Below are 21,801 nucleotides of genomic sequence, written 5' to 3' on the forward strand. Positions count from 1 at the left end.
TGATGCAACTCTGGTCAGGACAGCAGCTCAGCCCTGCAGCCCGGGATTGTGTTTGGGCAATGTGTGTGTGTGTGTGTGTGTGTGTGTACTACTTTTTGCATATGATGCTCCTGGAAAAGTGTTTCTCCTCTGCTTGTGTGTGTGGGTAGAAAGTCTGTTGCGAAAGAGAGAGAGAGCGAGGGGTCGTGTTTGCATGCACTCTCATCTGTGTCGGCTCTTTCCGGTGCGTTGATGATGCACGCAGGTAAAGAAAAGGCGCCAAACTTCGCGTCTTGACGTCGCAAAAGCAAGAAAAAGAGAACCATTTTTAGAAAATGAAAGGAAGAAAGAGGAAGGGTGTGTTTTGGAGGGTGGGGCGAGCGGGGGGCTACAGGCAGCAGTCAGCGGCCTCTGCAAAAGGGCCTCCAGTGTCCGCGGGTCTGGCTACCCCCTCTGAGGGGCCCCGATCGATACAAACTCAGAGCAATAAAGCTTTCCCCCTGTCATCTCCGCAGAATACAAAGCAGAGCGGGGAAGGGAAGGGGGGGAGGGAGGGTGAGGAGGGATAGGGTGGTGGGGAGGGAGGGGGGGAGTTGTTCCGCTAGCCACACCAATTTCCTAACCCCCCTTTTTTTTCACCTCCCCTCTTCTTCTTTTTCTCTCCTCCATTTCCAACCCTAACCACCTCAACCTCCACCTCTCCTCTCCCTCTTCTTCTTCTTCCTCTTCTCCTTCTTCTCCCATCTTGCTGCCGGCGGCCTCAGCCAAAGCGAATACCCCGACAAGCTGCCTGTATTTTATAATTAATGCTGTTTGAATAAATACACTTAATAATTCATCGTTGTTATTTAAGGAGAGATTGATGGATTGACTGAGAGAAGGAGTGAGAGAGAAAACAGAGCAAAGATCAGGTGTGGAGGCAAGGTGGGAAACGAAGGCGAGAGCAGCGCTGTGGAAGGATAGATAGGGAGTAAGGGGCTTAAATAGAGGGGGGTAGGTGCCTGTAACAGAGGATGGGGATGGGGTGACGGCCGTAGACGGAGGGGGGAAGGGAGTGGAGGTATTACGCTGTGCGAGAGATGGATGTGTCGATGGAGAGGAGCTCGGTGTGGAGAATATGGAGGTGGTGATGGTGGGGGGGGTGGGGGGGGGGGGTGTTTAACGGGACAGGAAAGGAGAGGACAGGAAGGGGTAAAGAGGTCAAATAAGCGCTCTGTTTAATTGGGAGCCAATTTAAGTCGGGTCCAATCGATAAACCTGTAAACCTAACCATCTAACGGCGCGCAGCACGCACCATAGATCACCGAGCATGCCCGGCAGGAGGAGAGGGGATACACACGCCTCATTCACTCATTCATTCATTCATTTGTGTGCACTTGTGGAGCTACGAAGTGATCGAATCCGCTGTCAGAAGGAAAGCTATAAAATCAGCTCCTGAATCGGAATAAAATGTGTCTTAAAAAACAAAGAAAGGCCTTAGTTTTCGATCAGGGAGGGCGCACGAGAGGGATTTTCACCCTCGATCCAAATTGTCTCAACATAAATATCCCTGCGGTCACACGACAACCTCATAACTCCAAATTGGAGGATAATATGATCTTCTGCGGGGGAGAAAATTCTGCCTTCCCTGGACTTATGAGATCCTCTCAGCCCCCATTGAATAAATGTGGTGGTCAAGCTGCAAAGAGGCTGCAGGATTAGGACTCTGAGGAACCGAGCTCTATTTCTGCTCCTATCTGAAGCTTTTGATCCACATTTTATTGACGTTTTTCTTGCATGTTTTTAGACAATAATAATGCACACGTCCAGTCCACAGATCATTCAATAAGTATATTATAATTGAGTCTCTTTCTGGAGAACAATATGCATTTTCTAACTTAAGTTAAGGAGGCATTATTTGACTTTTCTGCTACATTTTGCTCCCATCAGTCAGCGCTAACAGTGACGATGCATTCAGGTTCGTCCGGACACGAAACTGGGATTTCACAAAGCTCGTCTCGTGTCTCGAAGGCTTTCATCCGACCTTTTTTCTTCCTCCTTCTCTGTCTTGAAGACTCCCTCCCCGCGCCCCGGTCTCATTTTTCGGCCATCTTTCTGTCCACTCTGTCCGTTCATTTTGTCATCGACTCTGTTGCTCACAATCTGCCCCCCCCCCCTCCCTCCCTCATCCAATCACTCACACACCCCATCAAGGCGAGGCTGTGTGTCTTTGTTAGTCCAAATTGTCACTAGCTTTTCCCTTCCTGTGAGGATGCTCTGTCACACTGCAGTGGACTCATTTTATGCCCTTTTTTTTTTTTAGTCGATTCTTTTTCTGTATTTCACTCCATCCCTGTTCGGTTTTTATTCTCTCATCGCCGTCATCATTTATGTTCAAAATTTTTGTCCGCTCGTTTCTCTTTTTGTCAATTCTTGCTCATTTATTTCCTCACTTACCGTCCGAGCATCCGTTCAGTCCTCTTCCTCCTTTTTACCCTCTAATTCTCTCTTTCGGCACACCTCGTTATTTTTCCCACCTTCAGCCATTATCCCCACATTCCTAATTTTTCAGTTTGTCATTTGCAGGTGTGTTTATTTTCCCTTTCCTCTCCTCATTTGTATTTGCCCCCTCGTCTCATGTGTCTTCCTGACTGTCCCATCACCATCCCTATCTCCGTTTCCTGCCATTTTCTGTCTCTTAGCTCCCCTTGTTTTCTCCCTTTGAAACCGTCTCTGTCACGTCTCCCAGCTTCCGCCATTATCCCCCAAAATTCCCTTAAAATTTTAGCAATTTCTGGTTTTATTTCTTTTGCTCATTTGTTTCCGTCTCCCAGCATCCTCCACCCATTCCTCCCTTATTAAACTCATTGTCTCCCTCCATTTTTTTACACCCTAGCGCCGAGATTTTTGGAAAAGGAAGTAACACACAGTGGCCATTTCCCTCCTCCCCCCTTGTCCTTCCTCCCTTTATTTCTCTGTTTCCATCCCTCCATCCCCGCGTCGTGCTCCTCGGGGAGGGCAGTAATAATGGTGGAGAGAAGGAGAGAGGGAGGGAGGTGCGATTATTGTCTTGTCGGGAGTCAGAAGAATCGATCGGCACAGAAATATGTGGTGCGAGAAAGAGGTACTGTATCGGATATAATAAACACTCTAGAGACATATTCGGAAAGCGCTCGCCCGCGCGCACGTTCTCATAAGCTGCGCACACACACACTCTTATAATCACTCTCTGTCTCTGACTCACACAAACACAAGGTGTGCATAAACTCATACAAACACTCCCTTACACAAATCAACAAAGAACCGACGCTGTGTTACTCATTCACTCTCGAGAGGCGGCTACAAAGCAGCGTCCTCTGTGAATACTGTAGATGCATGAAACAAGTCACTTATGAAAAGTATCGACTCCTCGGCGAGAGTATTATCTTACACATCAGCGTCTGTAAACCTGCGTGGGCGCACTGAAATGTGTTTGTCCTGGAGATATTTGGCCTTTTTTCAAACAGGAAGTTGTTTGTATTTCTGTAGAAAACACTGCAAACTGTTTTTCTTTATGCATTAAAGTGGAACATGTAACAATGAAGCGCATTCTTTACAGCCTTTAGAAGCTAAACTTCATCGTTAGCTGTGAGCGTTAGCAGCTGCTAAACTGCAACTTGAGGCAATTTTGATTTAATGTAATTCCATCCTGGTTTCTCCTTTTTCTTATCAGGTAACTCTGATGTAAAAATCAGCTGAAAAAAAGGCGGAATCGTCCTTTAATCGCGGTCGTTAAAGTGTAAACATCAGGCAGACATTAGCATGCAGCACTTTGTTTGCCTCACACTGGAGCCGCGGCTGCAGCCGGGGAAACATGTTTATTTTTAATGATTAACACTCTCGCAGGTACACACACAAACATACGAGAGGCAGCCACACACACACACACACACACACACACACACATGTGGACACACGCGCACACACTGATCTTTCATTGCTGTTGCCTGGCAACGGGTCTGTGTGTCCTGTGCTAGCAGAGCGCTGTCCAGCGGTGCCATGACCGCTGCGGCTGACCACTACTGAAGGAGAGGAGAGGGGGAGGAAGGGAGAGACAGGGAGAGGAAGAGGAGGTGAAGGGGAGATAAAGACACAGGAGGAGACGCATTATAGTTTTAGTTACACAAACATACAAGTGATGCACAGTTAATCTCACATCAGGCTGATGCAATGAAGGCTGAAAGATGAGGTTAATGCAGGCAGAGTCAAGAGAAAAAAGAGTGCCGTTAAGATTATCTGTTAGATTTAGTCTGCAGATTTTATATAAAATAGTAAACAAAACGTGAACTTGTTGTTCTGCATGTAAACAATCTTTTTATTTAGCTTGGGGTTATTAAAAAAGAACTTTTACTGAAAATGTGAACACGACGAGCCCGACCTCAAAACATTTATAATCCTCTTTTTTGCACAGGCTGAGCTAATTGTGTCTGAAGGCCTCATTATTTCTGAACCTGTGCTGTGTTGTATACATACACCAGTTAGCAGTCTGCTGAGCTAACCCGCTCTCCTGCACAGGAAATATGTTTCCCCCCAGTAAGAAGTATCTCCACCAAGAGCCGATCAGCGAGTGTGTACGTAAGAGAAAACAATAAAGTGTAGTAGTTTAGGATGTGATGCGATGTGAGAGACAGACGGGGTGTGTGATGGAGGAATTAGGGCAGGAAAGCAGGTAGAGGGGGGTTAGGGAGAAGTACAAGAGAGATGGTCGCATTAAAGCTGAAGGGAGAAGAGAGGAAATGAAGAGAGATCAGAATAAATCAAGAAATGGTCCAAGTGGAGGAGAAGGAGCGGAGCGAGGTGAGGGACAAAGTGAAGGAGGAGGGGTGCTAATAGGAGGAGTGAAGGTGAACACAGAGTGGTACACTGGAGCAGGTCGACTAGCATGAATGCTAAGAGGCAGCAAACTACCTGTTGGCACAAATCTGTCCTTCCTTTTTTGCCATTTGAGCGCTGAATAGACAAATATGCTGTCAAATAATGCAAAAATACCTGGTTTACGTTGGTGTGCTTCTCTGCTGCAGGGCTTATTAAAACCAGGGTCAGAGGTGAAGGTGGCAACGGTAGCTCTACCATCCCCAGTTTCACCTTGTAGAAACTACAAACAGCAGTCTTATTTTTTCATCATTGTGCCATTTAAGAGATGAAAATATTCATGTGTGCAAAGGTCACAGCCTGCCTAAACTTACAAAAGCTGAAAACATTCTTACAATATTTTAAATCTCTCTTTCTGTGCTATAAAACCGGTTTATTTCCAAGGCTAAGAATATGCTACTCAACACAAACGCATCAAAAAAACATGTGAACCCTATTTATACCCACTACGGCTGTGTCAACCTACAGTATATAATGTAGAATATGAAAGTACACCCAGTGGGGTGACATCATTTGGTAGTATAATGGCTCTGTTTAAGCATTCATTACGGAGCGCACGCTGCACTTACTTAATGTGTGTGGTGTATGTAAGCAGCAGCGTCTCCGCTCATTTAAACAGAATATATTCCCGTTAGAAGAGCCCACATGTAAACACACACACGCAGCTCTGTTGTGTGGGGTTTGTTTTCAGCTGCTGTGATGGTCATTAAAATGAGACGCCACACACATTGTACTTTTTGAGATGTATTGTGGGCGATCACATGTTGAATTTAACCGGCTGAAGAAGCAGTGCTGCTGATGGTAACAGCATGCGCCTTGCGTGTGTGACGGCAGCTCTGCTTTTACATGTTGAGTTGAGCTTCAGACTTTTAATAATAGATTTATATTTTATAACTTTTTATAGCATTCAGGCACAAAACTGCTGTTAAAGAGCTGATAACTGATCGCTCTTTTCTTATTTAACTTTGACTTTATGTTATTTTAAAGCATCTTAACTCTCCAAAAAGTCCCGTCATGTTTATGCAACTTAAAGTGCAAACAAGTGCTCAAAAACATGTAATCAGAATCATAGTGGAACTGAGACCGTGTACGAATCGTATGATATTCAACATGCAACAGATTCACATTATTCTTCCTTCTTTACAGCTTATTTGTCATTTTTAATTAAGAGCTTCAAGGTTAGTCCATCGAAACAAGATTAATCGACTAGGAAAGAATGCCCTTTTTGTCATTGCACATCTGCAGTGTAATTTGCTGTGCGTCTCTAGAACAAAAAGAATAACATTCACTACACATGCATTCAGCCACACGCACATACAAATCCGTAATACTTATTAAAAAGAGGTAGATACGGTAAGAAAACGAGTGTGAAAGAAATAATGTTTAATTTCTTAAACAAATACGTCAAACATTCTCTGGTTTCAGCTCCTCAAGTGGGAGGATATCCTGCTTTTACTTGTCATATATAACGTGAATATGTTGGCCGGATAAACAACCGATTTAAAGAGAACATTTTAATATAAATCATTTTAATTATATAAAGAAAAAAAGTCAGATATTGATGTAATCTGTGTTTGTTAGTTGCCACCATCAATAAAATACATGAGAAACTAAGCTTAAATATATGATAAATATAAAGCTGATCAACTGTTAAAAGAACGTTTGTGTTTTTAGGGTGTAAATGTGACAAATGTTTATTTATTAAACAATAAAGAGCTCACATTTTAAATATCTTCTCATCCCAGCTGCAGCAGATCTGCTCGCTGACGCTTCGGGTGTTTGTTTGGGAGTGAATGTGACAGGGGACAGGTGGAAAGGCAGGCGGCAGGCAGCTTGTGTGTGTGTGTGTGTGTGTGCGTGCGTGTGTGTGTGTGTGTGTATGTGTGTGTGTGTCACTGCGAGGCACGAGGTGGCTGAGACCATGTGCCTGACCTCTGACATCCACACGCCAAACAGCAGCAGGGCAACCCCCCCCCACTCCTTCAAACACACACACACACGCAGACCCACGCGCCGTCTGTCACCGGCCCCTGACAGGCGTGACCGAGGCGGGGTGGGTGGGCAAAAAGGGGGAGGAAAAGGGGGTGAGTTTAGGACCCCTCCAGCCATCCTATCCCCTTTTTACCCCCCTTTCTCTCTCTCACTTATTCCCCCTTTTCTAATTCCCTGACAGTGACCCTGCACCCCCTCCTCACACACACACACACACACACACACACACACACAGGCAGGCTGGCCATGTCAACCCCAGAAGACAGATACATCATCTGCCCAGTGGCCCCTCTCTCTCTCTCTCTCTCCCTTTCTCCCTCTCGATGTTATTAGCACTGATAGGATGAGTAAGGACAGGTGGGGTGGGTTTGGGGGTCTGCCTTGAGTACGAGCGGCTGCTGTCAACTTTGCCCTCGGGGTGGAGGAGTGTGCTGGGACAGTGGTCACTGTAAATGGACGATGAAAATATAAAAATTATGATTTTTTTCTGAGAAATTCAGAAGGTTGTTTTGGGAGGAACACACATAAAGATGCAGAGATGCGTGTTAAAGATTAGTCGACATATAGCCTTATAAGTTGTGGACATTTAGGGTGCTGGTGTGTTTGGTTTGTTACCATATTATATGAGGTGTTGGGGATGGATGGATGGAGGGGAAGAGGGGGTTGAAAGGCCCCATGGCCAGAGGGGTTAGGGGCAGTCATAGGGAGGGTAAAGATGGAGGGGGGAGTGGGATGATAGAATGGTTTTATGGGGTCCCTCCCGTCATATGCTGAGAGGATGAAGAAGCCTGTTATAATAAATGTGTGTGTGTGAGGGGGAGTGTATTACATGTTTGAATGAAATGGATCCAGCATTTTAGTAAATTGTATTTTTAAAAGTGTTCATAGTATATTAGCTGCACTGGTTGCAGTGCACTGACGGGTGTGGTATTTGTTGTATCAGCTATATATCAGTTCTTTTGCAGCTTCTATTACAAGTATGTCTATATTATGTTCACTGCGTGCAATAATACTTTTCTATCAGGGACCATATCTATCTTTAATTCATTCATGATCTTGTGCAATAGACGTTTTTACTACTTAACTGTCAGCTGAATTTCCATCATTACTATCTGCTTCTTTTGTTGGTAACTACTGTTTTATTGTTATTCTATAGGCACTGTCTCTTTTGCATTAACACATACACTTCATATTTTCACTTTTATTTAAGCAGTTCTTTGTATTTCTGGAGCTATCTGGAGCTATAATTTCCTTCGGGATGAATAAAGTTCTTTCTTATCGTAGGGACTAATTTGGCAGCAGTACAGCTGACAGTAGATCTGATGTTGCTGCTAATAGTACAAGCATTACAATGTCGGCTTGAGCAGTTATAATAGAAATGTGATTATTATTATTTAAGCACATTTATAGGGCCGGTGAATCTGTACATAGGCATTGAGTTGTGTTAAAATGCAGCTTGATAAGTCGGGACGTGAATAACTAAATATTTTGTAACATTAACTTGCTGCTGGTGAGAAACAGTCCTAATAAGAGGGAAGTTTAGTTTCTTAAGGCCACAGGATTTAATTGTTTTTGCAGCCAAAGATGATCTGATGCAGTGAGTGCAAGTTAAAGTCACCTGAAGGCATCTTTACTCTCTGATCAATTTGACTTTTGAGAGTTTAACTCCAGTTTAAGATCATCTTTCAGGCCCTTTGACTGCAGACTTTACGATCCTAAAGCCATTTTATTTTTCTCATGACAAAATATTTAAATTTCCGCAATGATTCAGAGGACTTCCTACTGTGTAAGGTGCTTCGTACAGCGCACACACTCAGGAAACACACACGTTACTCTGGCTCGGCATTTCCAGGAGGGTGCTGCCACCATCTGGTTGTGTTGAGTAACTGCATCTCTCTTTGACGCTAAGGCCTCACTGAGTCCTCGAAGAATTTTGAATTGTTTATGATTTTTTTTTTTAACATGCAAATAAATAAATAGTTACTCTTAATAATTGAAGACAGTATAACATTTTTTTCTTCCTCTTTAATGCCTGAGTTTGGTGGGAAATGTAGAGAAGTAAAAGAAGGCAAAAGTTTCCAAATTGTTCTTTCATTTTTATCTTCATCTGTTTTTTTAATCTTCCTTAATTTCTTCCTTTTCTCTTTTTCTTTCTTTCTCTTGCTCCTTCTTTCCTTCCTTCCTTCCTTTCCACCTCCTCTCATCACACCCTGAACTTGTCTGTAACCCTGATGAAGATATCTGCACGCACAAACACACACTTACACACACACAGCAGGCTTATCTGTTATTTTCAGTGAGATATCTTATTTTTTAATTATCATCATTATTTCCATGTCTCATATTTCCCATATCATACACCAGATGTGGGCTTTGTGCACGTTCCATGAGGCGTAAAGGAGGCGGTGAAGGAGACGTAGTTGTAGTTAAAGCAAGTAAGAAGAGAGGAAGAGAGGAGGATGTTCGCTGTGGTTTTATCAAGTGTTCTTTTATTCTTATCTCGCTGTCAGACATGTGAATCTAATGCAGACAGAAATTGTGCGCTAAATCACATAAAACTTAAATTTTAAGCTCAGTTTTACATTTCCGTTGGGTCTGTGCCACAGAGGAGCCGATGAAAAGAGAAAATACGTTACAAAAGCAGAAGACAGACAGAAGTTAAGAGCGTATGGTGCGCAGGAGTCTAGTGGAGTTTTATCCAAGATGGCGGCGGCTGTGGTGCTGAGTAATGTCTGGTGCTCAGGTAAGCACTTCCTCTGGCGTCGTTCCTCCTGGACCAATTACTTCTGCGTTCCCAGAGGTCGCCACAAACAGAGGAGGGGAGTCCAGATATCTGCCGTGAGAAGCTGATTCTTAATCCCAGCGCCTCATCCCGAGCCAATAAAGTTTACATCTAAAGAGCTCATTAAGAGCACGGCGTCATCAGTTTTGTTGCTTGTTCAAGTTTTTGCTTAGCAAGGTTTTCTTCTTGGCTGTTTGTGGGTCGTGTTCAATGAAAACAGGGTGAAATTATAGTCTCAGATCATCGCTGCAGAGTGAAACACTGACCTGTGTGTGCCAAATCTGAAGCTGTAGACACATCTTTAACTGAGGATGAGCACACTTACAACTACTTCCTCATTGTTTGAATTCCACTTCCTTCTTACGGCGATGATTAGGTTGAACTTTGACCTGCAGGATAGCCAGAATCACGTCTCAGACAGAGAGAAAGCAGGACTGACCTCTCATTCAGAAACGTGATTGTTTGTCTCCTTGTTTGTGTTTCTGAATGACGGCAGGAAATAAGCAGCAGAGTCGTGTGGACGTAATGATTGCAGGGTCAAGGAGAGTGCGAGCACAATGAGCGTGAAAAGATGTGTGTTTATGTTTGTGCAAGGTCTCTGCTGAAAATGTATCTATTTAATCCATTTTCTTTTCCCTCTTATACACTTTTTATTACAACAGCTCAGAACAACAACATCCAGATAACATACAATTAATGTTATGGAATTACGACGGGGTTCTTTACACAGTCTCAGCAGAAGAAAGGCATTTTAGATGAGCAGAGAAACACGTTATTAAATTAAACAATATTCTTGTTTTGTGCTCATATTAGTCACAACAGAGGAAGTGAATCTTCCATAGATGGTTCAGCCTGTGTCCCTTTACATTTGTGTGCTCTTATAGTGCTTCAGCTCTCTGTCGTGTGCTTCTACTTCTTTGACAACTCTGCAATCACGGCATAGAACTACAATATTAAATATCTGTAATTTACAGTTGATTACATTCTCATTAAAGGGAATAAGAATTGTAATACAGTTGTAGTTTGACCCTAAACTTAGTTAAAAACATGGTTTCATTATTTGCATTTTGTTCTATATTCATAATTTCAGGTCTGTAACACAAGCAGTGATGTCACTGCTTTCATGATAAAATGATGCAGGGTGTCCACACTGACATACTATGTCGTTATTATTTTATGTTATTTTATTATTAACTTGTTAACTATTTTATTAACTAATTGTTTGATGGGCTTCCTCCAACCTCTCAGACCTTTTAAATCTTCTGTCAGAGACACTCAGATCTTCTGATTGTCCCAAGGTCGAAGTTGAAGCTCGGGGGTGACCGAGCCTTTTCAGTCGCACTGGAACGCTCTGCCCTCTCATGTCCGGCTGTCCCCCACTCTGCCTGTTTTTAAATCAGACTGCATGAGAGTTACCTTTTTATTCCTTGCCTGTTGGTCTGAACACGTTTTACTATTTTATTGTCCTGTTGTCTTTTTAATTGGTCTCAGTGTTTATTGTCTTGTTTTTATGGGTCTTATGTTTGATTGTACAGCACTTTTTAAACGTGCTTTATAAATACATGTGGATTGGATCGGATACTGTACAGCATGGTGATCAAAGGTTTTTATTACTTAGTCAGGATTTTGAACCCACTCCTCTCTGCTCTTCTGACCACGCACAGCCCCGCGTACCTCTTTGTATGTTCCACGCATCCTTCTGATGTTTGTGCGCTTGTGTTTGTTTCTTGCAGATATCAGGATGTCTAAAGCAGAGGAGGAGAAGCCTGGGGCTGACTATCCAGGGGACAGTTCAGGTACACACAGACTGTATTTACACATGTTCAATCAGCATATTTTAGAGTGAATAAATCTGTGTGTGAGAGCAGTTGTTTGAGCGAATGTTAGTTATGATAATGCTGCAATTTATACTACACAGTAAAACACACTCTCTGTAATGCCTCTAACCCTGTGTGTTTCAGACTCTGACAGAAACAGCCCTGATCACCAGGTGAGTTCTTTACTTCTGTGCTTAACACTGGCACTTGTTGTACTAAGCGTATTACTGTATTAACTTCAGCTGTAGTCATTGCAAGAGTTATAATGAGGAAAATCCTTTGCTAATAAACTCAAGTGGATGTCAAGTCTACAGCATTTCGTTGGGATCACTTTCAGAGCAGGGGAATAACATCCACCTGTTACCTGAAACGTGCCAATCAGAATTTGGCTCTGGTGATGCGTGTGATCTGATCTTTCCTACTTGTGTATGTTCTGCTTCAGGTGCAGCCGATGAAAACCAGCCCCTTCAGCATCTCTCCTGGCAGCAAGGTGAGACATGGCGTGTGTGTGTGTGTGAGAGTGTGTGTGTTGTTTTCGTCAGCTCCAGCTCTTAACCTCTTAAATATTTGTTGTCATCTTAAGATGTTTGCTTATAATTCTGCTGGCTTTTATTTTTTGTGGGTGTCACAACGACAATAACAAAGCATAAACAGGCGTAGCTTTGTGTAAATCCCTGCACTCACAGATGCATTAGTGTGGGAGCATGTATTTACGTGCGTGTGGACGTTAATGCGTCTGCTTAAACCCTCGGGTGAAACTCCCTTAAGCACCAGTGAATATGCAAATCATGCATCTCTGTCCACACCCCCCTCACGCTCCGAGAGAAAGAGCAGGCAGAGGAAAAGAGGTGAGCGAGCCGATGGTGAGTGATAGATGTACAGTAAAGACGCGGCCCGGTGCCAGCGGTGATTGATGGGTAATGACAGGGCTGTGAGCAGGTAACGACAGCTGGGGGTCAGAGGTCAGCAGCCTGGGAATGTTTCTGACACCCTGAAAACGAGGACGATTGACTCATCCTTCTGGACAGATGACCGGCGGACACTTCAGCCTGTGAGTCAGCAGGAAGAGGAGGCTCGAGTTCAAGTCAGAGTCAGGGGAAGGAGGACTAATGAAGCAGCTCTGATTTTGTGCTTCCTAGTTTGTCTTGTCGTGTTTCTGCAGTCTGAGAAACCGGCTCACCTGAAGTTGACTGACATTGTCTTACAGTAAAACTCCAGACAAGTTTACTGCCATTTGCAACAATCCAGTCAAACTTGCAGATTTTCAGGAGGATTTAACCCTACAATTTTCAAACTCTCAAATCTGCAGTTAAATGACATTTTTGCAAACAGCAGTTTGATTTTGTGCAAGTTTGGTATCATTTTTCACATGTTCTCACCCCATGTAAGAGAAGAGGAAGCTTTTCTCTGGCTGTGAGCAACAGCACAACAACAACCAAAACAGATTCACAAGTAACCAACAACAGCTCTGAGATCTTAAGTTTGTGTGTGTGTGTGTGTGTGTGTGTGTGTGTGTGTGTGTGTGTGTGTGTTACTGTATGAATGTCTGCATGTTGCCTTTCTTGGATAAATGCAGTTAAAAAACGAAAGATACCTGCTAACAGCTCGTGTCCTCATGTGATCCTGTTCAGATAAAGAGTGAGGAGAGCTCTGAGATGACCCACAGCACCATCGCTCCTCCTGCACCGCCCTCCCAACAGCAGCAGCAGCAGCAGCAGCAGACCCACCACCACCAGCTGATGCTGGCCGGCAGTCAGCTTGCAGGGGTGAGACACACACACAGACACACACACAAACATGCCTTAGATTGTGTTTAGAGATGATTGTTGATTTCAAAGTTCCCCTAAGTTCCTTCCTTTCAGTGTCTATGATGATTTTAAAGACTTTGCATGTAAACACCTGCACACTTTTCAAAGGTTGAACACCTCCACAAGGCATTTTTTATATGATTTGAAGTAAAAAAGTTTCTTTCTGTTCAACGCAATTGCAAACAAAGCACAGCTGTTAAAGAAAGCTGCATGTAGCTGCATTGTTTGACAGACAGTTTTGCTGATATGCCAACACAGCCCCACTCTGACTTGAAGTTTAAGCTAAGCACTGTGGACTCAGTAGTTTTTCTGCTTAAGGGTTTCAAAAGTGACGAACAGCTGGCTCCGATGTGTCCACCTCTGCGTCTAAAGTCTTGCATTTGTGGTCCTTTAAGTTTGTATCGGCAGTTTGCTCTCGCCCGAGTTAAGAGTTAAATGAGCAGCTCCAACATGGTTTTGTGTAAAGATGGCTGTATTTTTTTGATAATGCTAAGTTCAGACAACAGTAAAACATTCAGTGTCAGACTAAACTGCCCTGAAGGACAAACACCTGCAGAATGTGCAGGTAAACCTTGCATTGCCAGTGTTTGCAGCAGAGTGAAATACCTGACATAAATGTTCTGTAAGTTAAGTGGATGGCTTTTCTTGCTTGTCTTGCTCTGGCATGCTTTTACTGTCCGCTAACAGGTTCACCTACGACTCCGTGTCTGGTATGCTAAGCTGACACTGCTCTTTGTTTTCTGTCCTCGCTTTCTTTATGCCTTCATATTATTCTTTTAATTCTCTTTTGTCATACTTCACCTCGTCCTTGCCCTCTCCTCTTTTCTCTGCATGTTTACATCTTTGTCTCCTTTGCCTTGTCCTCCTCCTCCTGCTCTCCCGCAGCTTGCCGCTCTCCTCCCGGCTCAGCAGCAGCTCCTCCTCCAACAGGCTCAGGCTCAGCTCCTGGCGGCCGCCGTCCAGCAGTCGAACGCCGCCCACGCTGCTCACGCTGCCCACGCCGCCGCGCAACATCAAGCCAACCAGCAGCAACAACAACAGCAGATCCAATCACAATCCCAGCAGCAGCAGCAAACCAAACAGGAGCAAAGTGTCCAAGCCCCGCCTCCGCCGCAGCTGGCCCTGTCGCAGCCAATCCAGCTCACTGCCCAGGTAGGAACTGCCAATGTGATTTCGTTTAAAGTTGGGTTTATGTTAAGTGAAGCTTTTGCACTTTTGACACTTTTATTTGTGCTCTGCATTGAAACAAGTTTGTGTATTTGTTGCAGGACATCCAGCAGCTGTTGCAGCTCCAGCAGCTGGTTCTGATGCCGGGTCATCCTCTCCAGTCTCCTGCCCAGTTCCTCCTGTCTCAGCCAGCACAGGCGCAGCAGCCGCAGCAGGGTGAGGATACCTTTGGAAACTTCTGGTCTTCTTTTTTGACAAAATACATTTAATGCATTGAAGCATTCATCTTTAAGCATTGTCTTTGTTCCTTACCTGATCACTTTAAAGGCCAAATAATAGAATCATTTGATATTTGTTTTGTTAATCGTTTGCTCTTCCTTTTACAGGTTTGCTCTCGACACCAAATCTGATCCAGCTACCTCAGCAAAGCCCAGGGGGACTACTGACAACCCCACCTCGCCTGGGACTCCAAGCACAGGTAGAAAATCTGTTTGTGTGTGAGAAGAAGGGCGGTAGGGAGAGATAAAGAGAGTGTGTTTGGGAAAATACATGCAAATGGATTAGATGATGAATCTGCGCAACCACACGGCATCTCTCCGACTGACATTAAAGTTATAATCTCGAAGGGCTCAGTTTCGTTCTCTTTGGTGCCACCTGTGGCGATAAACTGTAATTGCAGGAGCACACTTCCCAGATATCAAGACAGTGCTGCATGTGTGACGTCCTCGGTTGGCTCCGGTTGTAACTCTTGATTTTCCTGGCTGACGGTCGCTTTCCTTTTCAGACTGTTTGTCTTCATCTGGCGTCGAGTTTGTTTCTTTGTCTTTGGATTTTCACTTATTTTTGAAGTTATACCTGTAGTCATCCATCTTTTATTTGTTTGTTCAGCCATAGTAGATTACTGTTTACTCGCAAAGCAGCCGCTTAGCTCCGCCTATCCTCTCTGGCAGACCAACCACTGCTGGCTGATGGAAAACGCGTCACTAACTGGGCGCCGCTTGGGATTTTTTCCGCGAAAGTCACGAACAGACGCCCAGTCAGTAATACTGCAAATGCGAAGGCTTTCATCAGTGGGCCATCGGCTCAGTCACCATTGTGTTACCTCATTCTGCGATAGATAGAGACTTAACAGCCATTTATTTACATGAAAATCTTCAAGATCATCACTTTAACCATTTTCCTCTGATGCAAACCACCTGCAGAATCTAAAAAACAACTTGGCTTCTCAGCCCCAGAGGACACATGCAACAAATCAGCTTGATCGATATTATAAAAGGTTTCTGCTGCAACAATCTTCTTGCCTTTTTTGGCAAAGAAAAAGCTGCTTAATACAAAAAATATTCCACAGCAGGATTTTCCATAATAAGCGCCGTTTCAGTCCAATGAGGATCCTAAATCTCGCTGATATATTCACGCATAAATCAAACCTCCCACCTCGTGTCCTCAGTCTATATCTCCTATAACATAATGTATGAATGCGTCCGCACACATCCAGGGCCTGTTATAGATTTTTCATTAAGCTGTGATGAACTCGTGTCAAACACAGCGGGAGCTGGCTCCTGCTTGTTCTTGATTTGTATGCACGGAGACGATGAATGTAAATGAGACGTGAGGCAGCTGATGTCATGCATGATGTCTGCTCAATTAGTTGATACTCCCAAAGCTCGCAGGTCAAATTCCTGCTCAGGCAGACCTGTGTCAGCTGACCCCGTGGCAGGCCGAGGTTAAACTCTGTTCCCAAATATTTAAATAATAGAATTAGTTGCGTGTTTAAAATAAAAGAGGGGCATGTTTTTTGTGTTGCTGTATAATTTGGGGGTCACATTGTTGTTTGTATGCATGTTTCCCAGCTGATTACCTCATATGTATTCACTGAACAGTTTATTCCAGTTCCTGGACCTCAACCTTCACATCAAATATAGTTTAAAACCATTTAAATAAAGCACATATGTTTATTTATGTCTCCTTTCTTCCTGATGTTACAGAGGGAGAAGAGCGGCGATGTCGTGGTCGGTGGAAGCAGCAGCTCCATAGTTGCCACCGGCAGCAGTGGTGTCGGTGTTGTGACGTCTGTCGGAGGTACATCGGCGTCCAGCAGCTCCATGACCTCCTCGCTGGCGTCCGGCTTGACTCCTGGAGGTCACGGGGGTCACATGGGGGAAGAGCCCAGCGACCTGGAGGAGCTGGAGCAGTTCGCCCGCACCTTCAAACAACGACGCATCAAGCTGGGATTCACCCAGGTAAAAGAAGAGAGAAGAAGAAGGTGGAAAAAAGAATGTGTGTTTTTTTTTTGTGGACGTCTCTGGTTCGTTTCTGACACCGTTTTTTGTCTCTATCAGGGAGACGTCGGCGTGGCTATGGGCAAACTGTACGGCAACGACTTCAGCCAGACCACCATCTCTCGATTTGAAGCCCTCAACCTGAGCTTTAAGAACATGTGCAAGCTGAAACCTCTGCTGGAGAAGTGGCTGAGTGACGCAGGTAAACATCCAAAACAGATCTTTGTTATCGGCGATCATTGAGGAAAAGCGCTGTTGTAGCTCTTTTTGCTTTGAACAAACCATTCTTGTCTTCACCGGCCTGCACGTCTTCACGTCTCTGTCTCGTTTTATTCTCTCTCTCTTTCCCCTGTCTCTCTAACTCTTCCTCTTTGACAGAAACCATGGCAGTAGACAGCATGCTGCCCAGCCCCTCTTCTCTCTCCTCCCCCATGTTGGGCATCGAGGGTCTGCCCGGCCGACGCAGGAAGAAACGCACCAGCATCGAGACCAACGTGCGAGTGGCCTTAGAGCGCAACTTCAACGCGGTATGAGATTGAATTACAAGTTCCTGCCTGTAGTCATCTTTATTTCCAGACTTCTTGAAGTCAGTGACTGAATTAGACGTAGTGTAATATACGCTGTGTTCGAAATGCCGTACTATACTAGCAGTAGGTACTGATTCGGCCAAAATGTAGCATGTTGTATGCAAACAAAAGCTAAATGTGCAGTATGCCAAAAATACACGGATGTTGTTCTGATTCGGAAAAAATCTCCAGTATGCATCGGACCAGTCTACCTCGCTTAATGTATCCCACAATGCAAAGCGCTGTAACATCACAGCGGCAGTTGAATGACGGTCAGCAGCAGCATTCCAGCAGAAGGGGGCGCTATAGCTAAAGAAGCGGCGGTTATTATTTACTTCTGCCTGGTGTAGCATACTGCAAAATGAATTTGAAAAGCTCCTCCATACTACATACTACCGCCGAACGCAGTATGCAGTATATAGCACGTAGTATATAGTATGAAGTATGTAGTACGGCATTTCGAAAACAGCCCTTGTCCTGCTCTCTAAACCCAAAAGTATCCAAAGCCCTTTTCCCACTGGTCAAAAAACTCGCTAACACTTGGCTTTTTTTGCTGAGTGGGAAAGGCTACAATCGGCATTCAGACCCGGCTCAAATGACTCTTCAGTAGACCCGGGTATCAGCAATGATGGGAACACAAAAGCCGTGTCGACACACTAATCTCCGCCCCCTTTCCGGACGTCTTATCCGCCCATCTCCATCAAAGCAGTGCGCGAACAACGTTCCAAATTTGTTGCCGCCTTCACTGGCCTCCATGCCGCTTAGCAAAGAGTATAATGTAATTTATTCTGTGCGTACAATTGTTTACTAATCCTGTGTCCGGCGCGTTTGTGACGTCAGATGGTGACGCAGCAGAAAAGAGACCAAAAGGAGTATACTTCACTGGCAATGGGAACAGAGACAATCTGCATTTATTAGCGTGTCTTCTCAGGTCTGAAAAACCTGCGTCAACGCGCTAATTTTGGTGGGAAAGGGGTATATTTAAGGGTTAAGCAAGTATCATCTTCTGACAGAACATTAGTGTGTGTATCTACTCATCTGTTTACTCATGAGTCTGATGTTCCCTCCTCAGAACCAGAAGCCTACCTCGGAGGAGATCCTGCTCATGGCGGAGCAGCTCAACATGGAGAAGGAGGTGATTCGCGTTTGGTTCTGCAACCGCAGGCAGAAAGAGAAACGCATCAACCCCTCCAGCAGCACCACCCCTCCCCTGCCCAGCCAGACCTCGCCCGTTGTGACGCACAGAGCCCCCTGCTACAGCCCGCACATGGTACCGTCCACCAAGCGTCATACTTTACCACTTTTTCTGTGTAATTCAAGAAGTGATATTTGTTTCACAGATGGATGGATGCATTTCCTGACTTCTCTCTCTCTCTCCAGATATCGAGTCAGGGTCTGTCCCAGGTCACCACCAGCCTCAGCACAACAGGTGAGCTGTAATTACAGTTTGTGCCTGTTTGGTCAATAAATAATTAAAGGGTAGAGCTTCAACATTGTGTTCCTGGAACCCCGAGGTCGGCCACAGGAAGATTAAAGTGGACCTGACATTATTTGGAGGAAGTTGATATTTCGGTTCTGTCTGAGCGTTTTGATGAAACACTGAAGAATCATCACTTTAAAAAAACTATTTCTCTGTGAGAGAGATTGAAATAGAAAACGATGATGTTTTGTTGACAACAACATGGAAGCACTGGTCCCATCTTGAGTTGTTTACCTCCATGAGTCATGCCTCGTCCTCGGGATTTATAGAGCTCTGCTTCAGCGTGAGCCATCCCGGGTTTCACTGATATGACAGATGGCCCGACAGGTCACAAACACAGCTGGAAATTTATTGGCCTGTTGAGCCGAGGGTCATACTTTCCAGTGGCAAACTTCACTCTCCAGTCTGCAGTTGAATTGGGTTAAAGGAGACACTATAAAAGCTGTCTGTGTCACCTGAGTGTTTATTTAGCATCAATGTCTGTCTTCTTCTCGTCCCCTCAGCTGCCAGCTCCTCTCCTTCAGCATCCTGCCCCATGACTCCTGTCAGCTCGGCTGCAGTTGGCTCCACCTCTTCTGCTGTGACTCCGCCTCCTCATAGCACAGCCAGCCCCACCCCTCAAAGCCTCGGGGTACACGGGCTCAACACTGGGTGAGTTTATTTATGTTTTGGGGGGGTGTCAGCTTATCCTTAGTCCGTGAAGTTTCTATCCAGGAAGGTGGGCACTTAGAATCAGACTTGTGCTTATTTCCTTGTGGCGATTGTAGTACGACAACACGTTAAAGGACAGCAGCAACAATAAATACATCAACAGAAAATATGTCCACAACTATTGTAGTTTTTGTTCATCTTTGAAGACATGAAAGGAAATGCAAAACAGTCTCTCGTTCCAGCATCTCTAATAAGAGAATCTTTATGATAGATTATCTTTGCAGCCACAGATGAAAGAGGGAAATTTAAACTCTTTATCTAAAGTGATAATCTCGAAGGTCTCAGTTTCGGCACCTTATAGCGATTAACTGCATTTGTGGGAGCATACTTCCCAGATAACTAGGCGTCTGCGGCTGGCTCCCTTTGTCACTGTTGTAACTCTTGATTTTCCTCGCGGTCGCTTTCCTTTTTAGACTGTTTGCTTCATCTGAGCTTGTTTTTGGATCTTCACTTATATTTGAAGTTGTATCTGTAGTCATCCATCTTTTCTTTGTTTGTTCAGCCATAGTAGATTACTGTTTACTCGCAACACTTGCAGAGAGCGGAAAAGCAGCCGCTTAGCTCCGCCTACCCTCTCTGGCAGACCAACCACTGCTGGCTGATGGAAAACGCATCACTTACTGGGCGCCGCTTTTTGCGGCGAATGTCGCCACAGACAGCCAGTCTGTAATACTGCAAATGCAATATCAGTCAGTGGGCCATAGGCTCAATCACCATTGTGTTACCTCATTTGACATTTATTTAAATGAAAATCTTTGGGATTATCACTTTAAAGTCTTTTTCCGTCCTTAAACGAGATCATAAATATGCATGCTAAGGTACTTTTAAGGGTTATTAATTAAGGTCCATTTCTATTTGAAAGGGTGTGAAACTTTCAACACTCCAAAGCCTGTAGGAAAAACATGTTGAACTTCACAGCACCTGAATTGCATGTAGAGAAATCTGTGGCATTCAGCTGTTGAAGGCACGTCAGACCAGCTTGACAACTACTCTGCATGTTCACACACACTGAGACATGTGTTCTCAGAGACCAGATCCTTTAGGTCTGCGTCTCTACGTTGTGATTATATCCTTTAACCTGCCAACTTTTTCTCCACATGTGTGAATGTTCATGTGTGTGTGTGTGTGTGTGTGTGTGTGTGTGAATTTGCGGTCCATCCACATTTCAGGAACACAATGATGGGAGTAAGCACAGGGATGAACCCGGCACTCATTGGCAGCAATCCCCTGGCTACCATGCAAGGTGTGTGTGTGTGTGTGTGTGTGTGTGTACTTGAGAGCACGTGTGTGTGTGTGTCAGTGCATGCAGACCGTCCCCTCCGGTCCCAACAAATCTTCATGAGTCTCATTTCTAAAGACCACTTCCCATTTCACCCTTCATCCATTTCCTTGCAGCCACACTCCTCCTCCTCGTCCTCCTCGGCTTCAAACTTTCTGACTCGCTCAGTATGGTGAAAGATTCAATTTGATTCTCATACAATAGTCTTCTATTATCCCAAAGTGACAAGAGCCCCTTATGGCAAAGCTTAAGTCAGCTTACAGTAAACAGTCTAACAGGCACAATCCCCTCCCTCCCTCTCAATATCAGCACCCTGTTGGCTAAATAACTAGTTTCCACTCACTCTTTTAGAAGGAGATGATCTGCTGTCAAATCAATTAAGCATCACAAATAGCGTCTTGCTTTGAATCCGTCACGTGCTCCATCTCCCTATAGCGTCAATTCAGTCTTCCCCCCCCTCCTTTCTCGCGCTCTGTCCGGCGTCATTCAGAGGCGTCCTCCTCCAGGCCATGTGCTGATGAGAAGGATACAGTCTGTTATGGAAACTGCCGCTCTGGCACTGCCGGCTCCGATGGAGTTAGAGGCTGAAGGGGAGAAGAAAGAGTGAAAAGAGGGGAGGCTGAAATGAAGTGTTGACGTGGATCCCTCTTGGGGCCAAACACACACTATGAGCGTATGTTTACACTCATGGTGCTGTAATGGATAAAAGTGTCGACTATTACAGCAGAATTCAAAACCCGGCAGGAGTCTCGCTCTTAGCTGCACCTGATAATCCGCCATGTTTGCTGCCGTCAGTTTGCAGAGAGGTGCAAGATTATTCTCAGAGTCAGGGCGTAACTTTTCATTGTAATACAACATAATAATAATAATACCTTTATATTTATATATATATATATATATATACTGCTTTATATAATAAGAAGGATGATAGCAAACTGTTTTTATAGTCAAAAATACCAGAATAAGAGAATTAAAAAGAAAGACAGTAAGCTCTCCTGATCTTTCCACAACTAAAGCTAGACGGATGGAGGAAGAGCGAGCTAGCTCAGCA

At 44.5% G+C, this 21,801-nt stretch overlaps 1 protein-coding gene across 1 annotated transcript in view; it reads left to right on the plus strand.

The window, feature by feature from the left end:
• The window catches only part of pou2f2a (POU class 2 homeobox 2a), a 60,443-nt gene that overhangs the window by 36,179 nt on the left and 2,463 nt on the right, over positions 1–21,801 (plus strand). The window contains exons 2-15 of the mRNA XM_069681458.1: positions 11,377–11,439; positions 11,605–11,633; positions 11,903–11,962; positions 13,092–13,226; positions 14,154–14,420; positions 14,537–14,651; positions 14,822–14,913; positions 16,421–16,675; positions 16,775–16,916; positions 17,093–17,241; positions 18,353–18,550; positions 18,661–18,709; positions 19,264–19,411; positions 20,641–20,714. Coding sequence (XP_069537559.1) covers positions 11,377–11,439; positions 11,605–11,633; positions 11,903–11,962; positions 13,092–13,226; positions 14,154–14,420; positions 14,537–14,651; positions 14,822–14,913; positions 16,421–16,675; positions 16,775–16,916; positions 17,093–17,241; positions 18,353–18,550; positions 18,661–18,709; positions 19,264–19,411; positions 20,641–20,714 — 1,776 coding nt within the window. The remainder of the gene's footprint in view (positions 1–11,376; positions 11,440–11,604; positions 11,634–11,902; positions 11,963–13,091; positions 13,227–14,153; positions 14,421–14,536; positions 14,652–14,821; positions 14,914–16,420; positions 16,676–16,774; positions 16,917–17,092; positions 17,242–18,352; positions 18,551–18,660; positions 18,710–19,263; positions 19,412–20,640; positions 20,715–21,801) is intronic.

The sequence above is a fragment of the Semicossyphus pulcher genome, unplaced genomic scaffold (genome assembly GCF_022749685.1).
Source record: "Semicossyphus pulcher isolate SPU_LCO1_2020_fin unplaced genomic scaffold, fSemPul1.0.p SCAF_5, whole genome shotgun sequence".
Lineage (NCBI taxonomy): Eukaryota > Metazoa > Chordata > Actinopteri > Labriformes > Labridae > Semicossyphus > Semicossyphus pulcher.